This window comes from Fistularia commersonii, chromosome 5 (assembly GCF_037954325.1).
Source record: "Fistularia commersonii isolate RoL2024-O1a breed Wild chromosome 5, RoL_Fcom_v1.0, whole genome shotgun sequence".
NCBI lineage: Eukaryota > Metazoa > Chordata > Actinopteri > Syngnathiformes > Fistulariidae > Fistularia > Fistularia commersonii.
The window spans coordinates 1517893-1531272 of NC_141288.1; the positions used below are offsets into that span (position 1 = coordinate 1517893).

Below are 13380 nucleotides of genomic sequence, written 5' to 3' on the forward strand. Positions count from 1 at the left end.
AATGTATTTGAGATGAGAGATGAGAACAACTTTATTAATCCCGAAGGAAATTGCTGAATTATTACTGTATTATTATGATTGTTATTGATGTTGATATTGCTACCACTTCTACTGCTACTAAACATAATAATAATACATATTTTCATCATTGTTTTTTATTATCATTACTATTATTATTGTTATTATTATTATTATCATCATTATTATTATTATTATTATTGTGACGTCAGCATTGTGGTATCATCGCGAGATTTGTCCCCTGTCCGCTTAAATATCAACTTCCGGGTTGTGGCTCTCGGAGTCGGAAATACATCTGGCTTGTCGAAAGGCGGTTCCCACTCTGTTACTTCCCCTTACAAACTTCTCCCCTGCCGTCACTCCGGCCCTTCGGGTTTCGCTCGCCTCCCCCGACGTGAACTGTGTTCAACGCGGTGAGATTAGAAAAAAAAATACAATCCGAGTGGTTTCGACGACAAAGGGGGGTGACTTTTTTCCTTTGTTTCCCCGCCGCTAGCTAAACTTTACACACCGCAGCCGCTAACTTGACGCCTGCCCCTGCAGCGAGTGCACCGGGGGAGGGACGCGCCAGTGAGTTGTACTTTTTCCAGATATCGGGAAGATGGGAGACACGGATCTGATGTGGGCGCTGAAGACCGGGGACATGGATGTGGTCCAGAGCAAACTGTTATCGGTAAGGCTGCGGCTTAAACGTGTATCGTTGTTTTTTTTTTTTTAGCTCGAAACAGACGAGTATCCTCCCGACCGGCGGCCCGAGGTAACCCGTTTGAGTAGCTAGCAGCTCGGCTAATGGGGCTAGCGAGGAAGCGGCGGAGTTGGGGAAATATTAACTTGAATGGCAGCTGGCTTTCCGGCATCTTGCTAACTGGATACGTGTTGTATTTACTATTTTATTCAATATGAAATGTGTGTTGTACGACTCGATTCCCTTCTGCTAGCTTGATGGTAGCGCTCATCGGCGCTCCCCGGCTAACGTCAGTCAGCGTAGCCTCACTTCACGTCGCTCCCCGCGGGTTATTGTCCTTCCTGGCTCCGCATACCTAACGTCATTTATGGCCGGAAACCTGACCTTCTCACCCGGCGTGGGTGTGGCTCCGCGTCGGCTTCAGTTCCGCTTTCAGCCGTCTGTAACTTTTATTTTGTTTTCTTCCATCGAAACCAACCTGTTGGCCAGCCTACAGACAATAGCCGCCGTTGCTTGGTTGCTAGCCGCGACTGCTAGCCGCTTTCTCTGCGCGGACAGACCGTCTCCGGATGACCGTCAGGGGACCGGGTTCATGTCGGTGTCCGGTCCGGGGTGGCCTCGGTCCGGCGTGCTCGCCCACCACGCAGGCCCGGGCTCGGCTGCGTCCGGCTAGTGGGCGGGGGTGTCGGGGTCGATGGAGGCTCAGCTCCCGCAATCCTCCTCTGCAGCCTCCATCCAGGCCGAGCCCCCAGGAGCCTCTATTATATTACATTTTATTTTATTGGTTTGGTGTTCAGTGTACATCTGGAAGCAGCCATCTTCAACGGTTCTGTAATAAAAGCTTCATGTCGCTGACCCGATTCCAAATCACGCATGCAGTGTCAGGTCAAATATTATTTCCGTGGTGCCAAATCCCAAACCACTTGACACTTTCTAGGTTTAGTAGGCCTGAACCAGACGCTCTGAGATAATGTACAGGAACCCAACAGTCCCCCCCCAGGGGCAAGCACCTGGACACACTACCTTTTACCAGGCAGGAACCTGGAAGGTCTAGTGGAAAGAGAAAGCAGGAGTGTGTTAGAGACAGAGGTGGTGTGAGGGTTTGGAGACACAAACAACGTCATATGAAATGATGACAGGCAGGACCGCCGCCGTCGATCGAGCCACGTTCCCCGAAAACCTGAGACATGAGAGAACCCAGGGACCCGCAAGAAGACTTGAGGTTGCTGTCATGCATTGGTGAAGGGATACGAGTGCAGACAGGATAGAGGGGCAGGCATGGGTGAGCTGTGTCGTGGGATATCCCTCAGTAGAGCTCGCCTACGGTAGCGTCGCTAGCCCAGCGCTAACTATGTGGACTTCTACATACAGCCTTTTCAAACGTACACCGGGAAGTCTGGAGTGGCAGAGTAGTATGTTGGAATGGTCCGAGATATGGACGAGCAGTAGGAGTCACAGGTAGGTTCCAGGTGGAGGTGAGGTTGCATTCAGGATCAAACCTGAGCCCACCATCACTGTGGTGACGGGCAGACTGACCAGGAATCCCCATGGATTATGATGTTTGCAGATGACAGTGTGATTTGTGGTGAGAGCAGGGAGCAGGTGGAGGAGATCCTGGAGAGAAGAAGAATGAAGGTCAGGGGCAGCAAGGATGCAAGGAGAGAAGGTGAGGAACGTACGGGAGATCGGAGATGTCGGTCCAACTGCTCGATGCAGCAGGGAGTGGAAAAGAGCTTCTGAGGTTAACTGAATGGAAAGGTACGGCCTGGAGATGGTGGTCCAGACCACCAGACTCTTTGGGAGACACCGGTATGGACAGGACTGGGCTGAAGGTGTTAGGTTACAGCGACATGTATGTAAGGAATGCTTCAGAACACATTACACGTCAAGTATTACTATGGTTACAGTAGCACTGAGGCCAACCTTACAGTGTGAACCAAGCAGCAGGCAAAGATTTATTTAGAAATAAATAATGTCCTTTTAGCTCCAAGCATCGTGGGATTATATTTAAACACCATCAGGAGCTTACGCCTTAGTTATACTGTACAATTGTTTTATGACACGGATTAAAGGCTGTTGAACATCAAAAAATGTGTTTCCCAGCAGCTCCTGATTTTAAGACTGAACTTAACTCAAGATTGTGCGTCTCCATGGAGAGGAATAGTTTTCTCCCTGTCTTTGCCCATGTTTACATTGTCATTAGGCCTTGTCTCATCCTGCAGGACCTTCACAGTTTGTGATAAGAGTAGAAGAAAATTCTCCTCTGGGTTTGTTTTTAAATCTGACGCGGACCTGATAATTCACATTTTCTTCGTCTTGAGAATACAATCCTCTTCTTGACATTGTATATTTAATTCAAAAAAGTTCCCCTAACGGAAGCCTTAATAAAGAGTGGCTCCGTGCAACAAATGGTTGAAAATGATTAGGGCTGCGTGTCAGATATGAGTGCATGTCTTTTTTTATTTTCTCGTTACAAAGCGAAAACTACTTAGTTTCAATCCTTCGGCTTAAAACCAAGTGCAGCGTTTTTTTTTTTTTGGTTTCTTTTTTTCCGAGGGTCTTCCAGCAATTTCTTTTCATATTTATATGACAACTCATTCTGTGGATACTAACACATTCTTTCTTCCTCTCTCGTCTAACTGCGGAGAACATTAAGCCTCTTGTGTTAGCTCGCGAAAACGTCAACTAATATGATTCTCTCTTGCAAATGCGGAAAGGACAGCAAGGACGCGCTTTTTCAGAACCCGTTCACTTGACCACATTCGACAGGTGATCGGCTTCAGGAAGCACGCCTGGTGTCATCATTCTGTGGCTGATGCCGTTCACCAATCGTTGGGTTCGATTTGATCCGATTCCACGTGCACGTGTTTGCACACTGTCGCGTGTCCCGTTTTTTTTTTTTTTTTTTTTTGGACCGCGGGGGAGATGCCGAGTGTGAATCCACCAAGCCAAAGCAAACACGGAGATACTTGTACCGCTAATGAAGAGATCAGGGGAAGGACAATATTTGCGCTGGATATTTTACATTATGAAACTGTAATCCGCATTAATCCTATCCCATTTCACTATTGTATTCCTAATTAACCGTCTCGGCAACTCCCTCCCTTCGCCCCGCTCGCTGGCTCCTCTGCATTTATTACATCAGCTCCGGGTTTTTTCGAGTTCCAGGTAGTCAAAGGACTTCTCGCCCGTCCTCCCGGATCAGGTGCCGGCGTAACGTGATATTCCCCGGCCTTCCCTTGCAACTAATACTTCTGCGCTCTGTAATGAAGGCTCGTTCACAGGGGTAATTCATGTTTTTCAAACCGCTCGCCCTCATTTACATGCGTGAAGTCGTCCCATACGGTTCTGTCGGGAATACAGTCAAAACAGGCGGTAAGAGATGTGATTAATATTTCTGGCATTATGTACTGAAGCATAAAGGCCACCTCTGGTGTGGTGTCGATCGGTGAGTGTGTGTGTGTGTGTGTGTGTGTGTGTGTGTGTGTGTGTGTGTGTGTGTGTGTGTGTGTGTGTGTGTGTGTGTGTGTGTGTGTGTGTGTGTGTGTGCTCGTCTCCCTTCCCTGCCACTTTTGACATTCAGAGTAACACAATTACAGCTGGGAAGTCAAAGCTGGCAAGCTGATGTGAACATCAGCCTTTTTTTTTTTTTGTCCTTAAGTTTGTAAAATAGAAGTCTAATGTGTCCATTGGAGGCTTCAAGGCCGCTAAAGACGTCACGAATCTGTCCACGTGTCTTCAACCAGGCCGAAGATGTCAACCGGCTCCTGCATAACGGGAGGAAGCCCCTGCACATCGCCGCCGACTTTGGCCAGAAAGAAGTGATGGAGTTTCTCATCTCCATGGGAGCAGACGTCAACGTAAGTCCCCCCCCCTCCCCCTCCCGCGCTGCTTTTCCGCCAGTAAATTGCCTTTCGCTCGCTGGAAACAATTTAAACATGTCAGGGCCTCAAAAGTATATCTGACAGGGAAAAAACGCGCGTTAAGGAAGTAACAGTGAACATGTGGGTTGTGAAACCTGAAGGGGCAGCTCTCCGCCCAGTATCTGATGGGCCCGAGGTTTCCGTCTCTTCCGCGGTCGCTTTTTCACACCTCCTCTTCACACCCTCTGCCAATCTCGTGTCAGCGAGCGCAGCCGTCGTCGCTCTTTTACCGGCTGGTTCAGACCCTTTTCCCCCCTGCCGTCATTTCAAGCATGTATGTCACGCATCTCCCGGCGGTAGCGTCGTGACCGAACCTGGCAGAAGCGGGAAAATAACCCAGGCACGCCTACTTTGCGGGGTATCGACAGGCGTACAGATAGCGATGCGCGGAGTTCCTACTCGGCGAAGCGCTCCGAAGGGAAAACTAGTAAAGCAAGCACATTAGTTCCCCATTAACAGCGGGCTATTAGCTTGATCAATGCCCCTTTCAGCTCCTCTCAGATCCACTTCTTATTTTTGCCTCAAAATTATAGCGCGCCGCCGCCACCGTTCTAATGACACACGGCCCCTAATGTGCGATTGTTTTGCCGAAGAAAAGGCATTAGATCCCCCCCTCCCCCCCCTCTCCAAAGTCTTTGACAAAAACAAAAAAAAAAAAAAACACAACAAAACGTCGCATTCGAATTCAGAAAGTGCGCCGAAAAATCGGCGTTATGCGTTTGCTTAAACAAAAGCCGCGCGGTTATTCAAAACCACTTCATTGTGCGCTATTCATCTGGCTGTCAACCATTCTGTCTCTCAACAATAGTCTAGGTTTACCAGACCTCACATTAAGCTGATAGGCCCCCTGAGTTTCTTTAGTCTCTGGAGAGGGGGAGGCTGCCGGAGACTGATCCATATCCATCTGAGGCGCACTTACCCATCCAGCGCTATTGACATCTGTAATTGGGATGAATCCCTTTTGCAATTTGCAACTTATTTTTCTGCAGCTTCTCGCTCCGCCGTCGAGCACAATCGAAAGCGAGGCGGAGGTTTTCCCTGTTTTATTTTTTTATACGAAGCCCTTTCGGGGAGGGGAGGGGTGGGGTGGGGGGGGGGTCGTCTCACGTAGAGCAGCCCGGATGTCTCCGATTAAGCCGAAGTCGGACGGCGGTGTGGTTTTGACCCGCGGTTTCTTATTCCGATGTGACGATCTGATGATTTATGAGCTTTTCTTTATCTCTCCTGCAGGCCCCGGACAAGCACGGCTACACCCCGCTGATGTCGGCCTGTTTTGAGAAGCACCAGCCCTGTGTCAAGGTCCTCCTAGAAAAGGTCGGTGGCCGGACTCGATCCGGTTTTCATGTCCGCATTAATGTTCGTCTCATGCGCGCCGGGGCGCCCCGGACGGCGTCCTTCACCCGTCGTCGGCGGGCGCGCCGATGTTTCAGAGGCTCCGCGTGAGTCACGAGTGCTGATGAGGTAACTCGTCGGACAAAGGAGCTTTAACGCTGCCCCCGTGGAGGCCGCGCTAGAACCTTCATACAGCACAACGCCGCGCCGCTGCACTTCATTTGTTCCCCCGGGTGTTTTTGAAACGGGCCCATTCATGTCCGCGCAGACTCCGCACCGCCCGAATCTCCACCCGATCCATCGCAGCGGCCTCCCGTTAGCCGAGGATCTGTCTTTAACACCGACGTCGGGCGCTCGCGGGGGCGCGGAGACATCTGTCAGTGTGGAGTGTGACTTACCAGAGTAGTTCTAAATCAGGACAATCCCACACTCAGACGTGTCGAACTGAAAATAATCAATGGCGCGTCGACTATTTCTTCTGCTGTTTATCACACGTGCGCCTCCTTCGCTTGGAAATGTCACGGCACGTCTCCCCGATAGGAATCCATAACCCGGCCGAGCTATTGAATCTCAAATATACCTTATTAGAACCAATGTCATCCCGAAGTGGCGCTTTCGCCCGGCTCTCGCGGAGGCGGATATTTGCCGGGCGAGCGCCGACGTACGGAAAGTCAGGCTCGTCCTCGGCACCCTTTTCTCCAGCTGCCAGTCAAAAGCGGCGAGGTTTGGATGTTTCCATCAGTCGTGGGCTGAATATCTTTTTTTTTTTTTTTTTTTTTTTGGTCGTTTTTGTCTGCCGTTTGTTGTCGTCCGCTCACGCGTCGACCCAGGAAGTGCGTTGAGATCGGAGTGGGGGACATCAGGGACCCTTCTAGTCTGCAGTGGTGACCAAAGAGGTCCGAAGGGAACCGCTGAAGCGTGATGTTTGTAGACGGAGGAGCATGAAGAGGTGAAGGTCTGACCTGGAAAGGAGAGCATGAAGGTCAGCTGCAGCAGGACAGGATACGTGTTGGTGTATATGAGAGGAACCCGGGTGGAACGCTGAGGAGATGAAGAAGGTGGCGGTGAGTGGAAACGCAAGAGGTGGAAAAGCCCGGTGATAGTTAGAAAAAAACGGCGAGGGCAGCCGTGTTTCTGGTGTGGACGCATGAAGATGAAGAGGTTCTCTTTGGGTGTCCAAGGGATGGAGAAGATCAGGAAGGAGTCCGTATGAGGCACAGCAAAGGAGGGACGCTGAAGATCTGGGTTGAGGGACGTTGTGCTTGGAACACCAGACCAGAGAGGAGGCTTATGAGAGAGGACAGCGAGTTAGATGGAAGCAGATGATTGGCTGTGGCCCCTGAATAACGCCGCCCAAAGGAGAAGTAGTGGTAGATCCTGTCCTGAATGTCCTCCGGAGGAGAATGCTTAGCGCTCTCTCTCTCTCAGGGACGTCCGGGCAGCTGTCCGACCGGCGGAGGTGTGTTGGTGGAGGACGGCACGCTAAGCCCGGACCCAGCTGCGCCCGCCGACCCCGACCGGTGATGTCATACCTGTATTTTTAGGCCCCGGGGCTAAAAATGCCTCGATATGGAGGTCGGCGCCGCCTGGCGTCATCGAGGATTCCGCTCGCTACATTTTCCATGCTCTATTCTCGGTATCGCCGCAGACATGTTTTTTGGGGAAGTCATATTTGTCAGCTTTGCGACGGCGCGGTCGAAGCCCGGTTTGGGTCGGCGCGGCTGCGGCCGAGCGACGCCTCCGACCCGCAGGATCGCTCGTGGAGGTGGACGGAGAGGCGGAGCAGCTGTCTGCAGCCGGGCCAGAAGGGGAAGGACACCACAAATCCCTGCTGCGGAGTTGTTTTACACTAGCATCATCTGGGCTTAATGCGGCTCACACACACACACACACACACACACACTCGGAGGGGAAGTTTTATTTTCACACCACTTCCTCTTGATATTTTGGACTGACTTCACCTGGTCGACACCCGACGCGGTCGTCCGACTGAAAGACGTAGCCTGGCGGCAGCTGCTTCTGCGGCCTCCCAGACCGGGCGTCCACAGGAGGACCTCCAGGAGGTTCGCTCTTCCGGTATCGTCGCCAAATTAATGTCGTCGAGCAAACACGCGCAGCCTCTCGCAGCGCCGTGCAGCTGTAACTCACGCCGGCGCCCACACGGAGAATTTATTCCCATCTTTTTTTTTTTTTCCCCTTTTACAAGAGAGCAAAAGCGGCGAAACGACTTCTTCACGAGCTACTTTTACACGCATCTTTACCGTCTCCCGGTCGGCCGGCGCCTCCGTTTATTCCCCGCGGGCCCCCGAGATGAGATAAATGTAATTGTTAGGTCGGACTCGGCGTTCTATAGATGTCATGTGTTGTCGGGCGAGCAAAGAGCCGGGGGCCGACCCGAACACCTGAAACAAAAGCCCCTTTTTAACCCCACGGCTCGGGCTCTTTCTCCTTTGTGCGAACGCCCTTTCTGTGTTATCGCCAGAGGAGTCCGTCCGGACGGGGTGGAAGGCAGAGATACCGGCCCCGCGGGTTCTCCGTTCCCCCGCTCGCCGCCGCCGCCGCCGCCAGAGTGAATGAATGAACGCCCGAAAGGAGCCAAAAGGTCAACGTTCTCCGCAGGGGCTCGATCACAATGCCGCTCGGAGGAGCCGCCGCGCATCCCCGCGCCAGATAGATATTTAGTCCCGGAAGCGCCCGTGGCGCGGCGGCCGTCGCGTTTCATTGAACCGAGCCCCGCCGAGACCGCGGGGATTGTGGCCGCCGCCGCTGTCGGACATTCTTGCTGTGCACGCCTCGCATCCCAGGCGCGCCGCGGGAGACGACCTCCACCGCCGCACGCCGCGCTTTTGTCGGCGACCGATTGGCGAAAGGCCACTTTAACCCCGACAGGTGACCCGATGAGATCTGGACCGGTAGCTCGGCTCCGGCGGGCTCGCGTACCACCAGCGCCGCTCACGGGCGAGGAGGAAACGCCGCCATATCGCCGCCGAAGTCTTCAGTCGGACGAGCCTCCTTTGTTTTGTAGCGATCAAAAGATACAAAGGGGAAATCTAGTTTTCTACCTTTATTTCCTCTTTTAATAATCAGCACTTCCCTTCAGATGATGTCCGGTTTCGGGCCGCCGCAGAAGGCCTGCCCGTCGGCTCGACTTCCCGCCACGAACCGCCTTCTCCCCCCGAGCTTCTGCTCCGCGGCCCGAGGTTTCAAAGCCGGTCTGCTCCTCCTCGGCCCGCCGTGGGATTTCCTGACACTCAGAGCGCTGGTTTTGCAGAGAGGAAATCCTGCCGCCCCCACCCACGACTCAGGGGAATCGTTGCTAACCGCAGATCGCCCTTGATATTCTAATGGCTGTCAAAATGATGGGCGGCTGTCAGCTTCCTGCTCTTGGCGCTAAATTAAAAAAAAAAAAAAAAAAAAAGCCCGTCTGATAGAATACGACCGGAATGTGGACTTCAAGTCCGACCCTTGCTGGGAGTCTTTGCAGAGGAAAGGATCTATATTTAACGGTAACCCCGGCGGAGGGTCACTGATGACGGCGCCGTCGGGAACACGGAACAGCGGCGGCGGGGAGGGGGAGCACAGGTCGGGGGTACAGGTTGTTGGTCCGGGAGAGGCGGGTTTGGAACGGCGGCATCGATCGGCGAAAGGCTGGCGCGCAGCCGGGATTCTGTTTCCCGCCGTCCAAACGAGGCCCGTGGACTCGCCGGCTGGGTTCGGTCCTGAACCGGCAGCTAATGACTTCCCCAGAGCAGGTCGGGGGTGATAAAGCGTCCTCCGTCTTCGGGATCCCCCCCCCTGGAAAGAAAGGTTCGACTCGACGGGTTTCTTATTTTTTCCGAGGCGTTCACAAGTCATCGTCGAGTCATCGGAACGCGTGAGCCCGATTTGGCGGCTAACGGGCGCCACGTCCGGAACGACCGCGAAAGAAAAGGCTGGCGTTGGTTTTAAAAGGAAAGGCTGTTCCAGTTCGTACTGGGGAATGGAGGTGAACTAGCAGGACCTCCTCGCAGGGGGTCCACCGGGACCAGGATCTAAGCTGCCATCTCAGGACCAGATGTTTCTCTCTCGCTCCTGGTACTCGGTGGTCGTCATCCCAACGCCACCCCCCAAAAAATAGGGTGTTTTTTGCCCCGGTTTCTGTTCTCTCAAGGCGTCAGCGCCACCATGAAGCCCGTCCTGCTCCTCCTCCTCCTGAGCCGGCCGTTTGTCCGCCGTGTTTTGCTTTCGGATAAATAAATCTCCGAAGCCGAGGGAAGGGTCGCCTCGGGTCCGGAGGCGGAAATCCCTTTCCTGCTTTGGCTCAGGAGCGCCGCAGAAGATCACAAGCGTGTCCGGCGCGAGCACACCCACGCCGCCGCGTCTTCTGAGAAGATGAAGATAAGGACGGCCGGGTGCTGCGTTAGCGTTAGCGTTAGCGTTAGCGGCGACGGTTCGCTCGGGTTTCCTCTCCAATCAGAGATGTAAATCTGTGTGTTTCTTGCCAAATCTCTGGCGCGGGACGCCGTCCGCCACTTTAACGGGTCGACGTCGTCATGGACGCCGCTCTCTAAGCCGCCCGGCTAAGAGGCTAAAGCCGGTCGGGCAAAACAAAGAGACGTCTCTTCGCCTGTCGGCGTTCGCCGTGATATTTATCGATGCTCTTTTTCCCGTCTTCATCTGTTCTGGCGACGCAGGATCTGCTTCTCGGCCCGGTCGACCCCGCGGAGGGACGAAGGCCGGACTTTCTCACTCAGCATTTTCCCCTCCTCCTTCCTCCGCAGGGGGCCGACAAAGAACGGAAAGGACCCGACGGCAAAACGGTCCTGGAGGCCGTGGAGGACGACTCCATCCGGGCTCTGCTCATGTGAGACGCGGCGGCGCGGGAGGCGGCCGGACGCGGGCGGCGGGCCGTAAAGACGGCGGCGCCGGACCCCGGACAGAAGACTGACTCACCCCGTTTCACCCCGATCGACCTCTGTCTTAACACTGCTTTTGTCTGTTCGCCGGGAGGAGGAGGGGTCACCTCACCTGAGCGGTGAACCTTCTCCTCCCTCCACCTCCAACCTAGCTTCTTCTTTTTTTTTTTTTTTTTTCCTCTCCCTCCCTCACCGAAGTTCCCGCGATAGGGTTCCTGACCTCTGACCTCTGTTTATAAGCCACTTAACGGAAAGACTCGATCACCCCCCCCCCCCCCCCTTTTAGGGACCAGGCTCCGGGAGGAAGGGAAGGGGGGGTTCGCTCTCACACCTGGAATCCTAAAGCACAGCTCTCCTTTCCAAAACAAAAATCAGCGCCGCCGATTCCGCTAAAACACACCCTTTCCACGCCGACTGTGTGTGTGTTTTCCAGGCTCCATTCCCGGTCTCCAGGACGGCGGGAAGCGGGCGGCGTGGCGTCTAAACCCTCCGGCGCCTGCGCTGTCGGCGGAGAGGCTCCGCCCCCTCGCCGTCTCCGCGCCCGGAAACGGCGGCGTCCCTTTATTCGGCCGGTTAGTGACCGGCTGACCTTCGGTGTACAGGGGTTAGAGCCCACCCTCCCTCTCCTCCGCCTTAGGTTTGGTTTGAGACGCCGCCTGTTTTTCGCTGCATGTCGAGGAAAAAAAAAGGAAAAAAAAAAGAAAAAAAAAAAAACACAAACAAAAAAATGAATAAATAAACGCCTCTGCTTTTTACGCTACCAAGTGGCGGCTACCGTCACACGTTTTTGTTTGAGTTGTGGACATTTCAAGGCTCTCGCTGACGTTGTCGTGACATAAAGTCTGTAAAAACAAAACAAACAAACAAAAAAAAAAAAAAAATCTGAATAAAAACGTCTACACAGTTTCTTTCCTGTCTTCTGCAGCTTCTGGAACCCTGGAGGTCCAAGAAGGTCCACCTCATTGACGACCTGTCAATCAATTAGCAAAACCACTGAGCTTTCAACGCAGCATGTTGAGATTAGCAGAGCATATCTAGTGTGTGTGTGTGTGTGTGTGTGTGTGTGTGTGTGTTACACACACATTTAATTGCCAAATAATGAGACGGCTCTGCTTATAGAAGATATCATCAAACTATGACTTATATATATTTACATACATACATCACCATCCTCTGGAAAATACCCAGAGTAAACTGTTGCCATGGAGACCAAAGGAGTGATGGTGTTTAATCCCTGGCAGATTGCAGGTTGTGTATCTGCTCTTAGACGAGGGGGAAATTGCGCGTCCCTCCTCTTGATGTATGATTCTTCCCGCCGCCGCTCTCACTCGCGTTGATCTTTTATAGAAAATAAAAATAAATAGAAATGGAGGGAACGCTTAGAAAGGAAGGCGACGTCTAAAATCATTTTCAGCCACGCTGGCGATGAATGAATGAACGCTAAGATCTTTCCAATCCCTTTTATTTTAATGCTGTATTTGATTTCACGTCAGGTGCTCCGTATCCTCCCCCGACCTTTCTAGAACACACAGGCGTCGCATCGGTTGGAAACATCTGGAGATCCCGGCCGGGAGGTGAAGGACGCGGTGGACGGAGGAGGCGGATCCGAATCCCGGTCAGGCGACGGACTCACGCTGACCTTCTGGGGTCGATGGTGACGCAGCAGCCGATGCATTTTCTTTTTATTTAAACAATTCAAGTTGATTCCGAAAGCTGATTGATGGGCGCCCCCCGGTGGCCGCTTCGCGCCAGGCCATTTTCTAGATTTTTTTTTTTATTCCCGAGCCTCTGGTGTTTGTGCCGTCTGCGGCGCCTCCGTGACGATCAACCGGCTCGGAACGGCGTTTAATGAAGTAGCAAATCCAAAACATTAGCATAATTAGCACAGCCTGCGGCGGACTCCCGCCCCGCCCCGACCAATCCGTTAATCGACTCCTCGCCGCCTACGTTCCCCGAGCTTGTGACCGATTCGTTGCCAATCCATAACTTATTTCCCGAGCCGGGTCGTGTGACCCGACGGCAGGCTGAGCGTGAAATCTGCTGTTAAATCAAAGGAGATCAGCGGGTCGAACAGTATTTTGATTAAAACACCTGGTTTTGGGTGGTTTTCAGCGGGTGGAGGGGCATCGGCGGGCAAATTCGACGGGTTCGATAGAGACGGCGCGCCGTCGGGCGAAACCGGCCATCGGATAAAGTATCGATCGTTGTCGTTACACATTATCGAAGGTTTGAACGCACAAAGTCCCAGTGGAATTTCCCTGCGGTGCTAACAGGAACATGCTAGCATGCTAGCATTGTATTACTTCCGCTGTTAAGATGAATAATATCAGTTTTTTTTTTTTGTTTGATTTAAGTTAACGCTGTCAGGCAGCAGATGGGATGGGAGGAGGATGACAGATGGTGCCGGAGTTCATCCTCTTTTCGCGAATGAATCACCTTTTTATTTCGGATTTTTAGCGCCGATGCAGCTGTCGGTTCGCAGGAAGGAGTCGGGGCTCTCCGTCCAACTCCTCCATCTTTTCAGAAC

General features: G+C 52.8%; 1 protein-coding gene across 2 annotated transcripts; it reads left to right on the forward strand.

Moving 5' to 3' along the window:
• The first annotated feature begins 283 nt into the window (after nucleotides 1–283).
• mtpn (myotrophin) lies at nucleotides 284–11759 on the forward strand. 2 transcript variants are annotated; one of them, XM_086146320.1, is made up of 5 exons: nucleotides 297–431; nucleotides 515–691; nucleotides 4450–4563; nucleotides 5857–5940; nucleotides 10719–11759. In XM_086146320.1, the coding sequence occupies exons 2-5, from the start codon at nucleotides 620–622 to the stop codon at nucleotides 10803–10805; spliced, it is 357 nt and encodes a 118-aa protein (XP_086002446.1). In that variant the 5' UTR covers nucleotides 297–431; nucleotides 515–619; the 3' UTR covers nucleotides 10806–11759. The 2 variants fall into 2 exon arrangements, with proteins under 2 accessions (XP_086002445.1, XP_086002446.1); XM_086146319.1 differs by having other exon boundaries at nucleotides 284–691.
• The last annotated feature ends 1621 nt before the right edge of the window (nucleotides 11760–13380 follow it).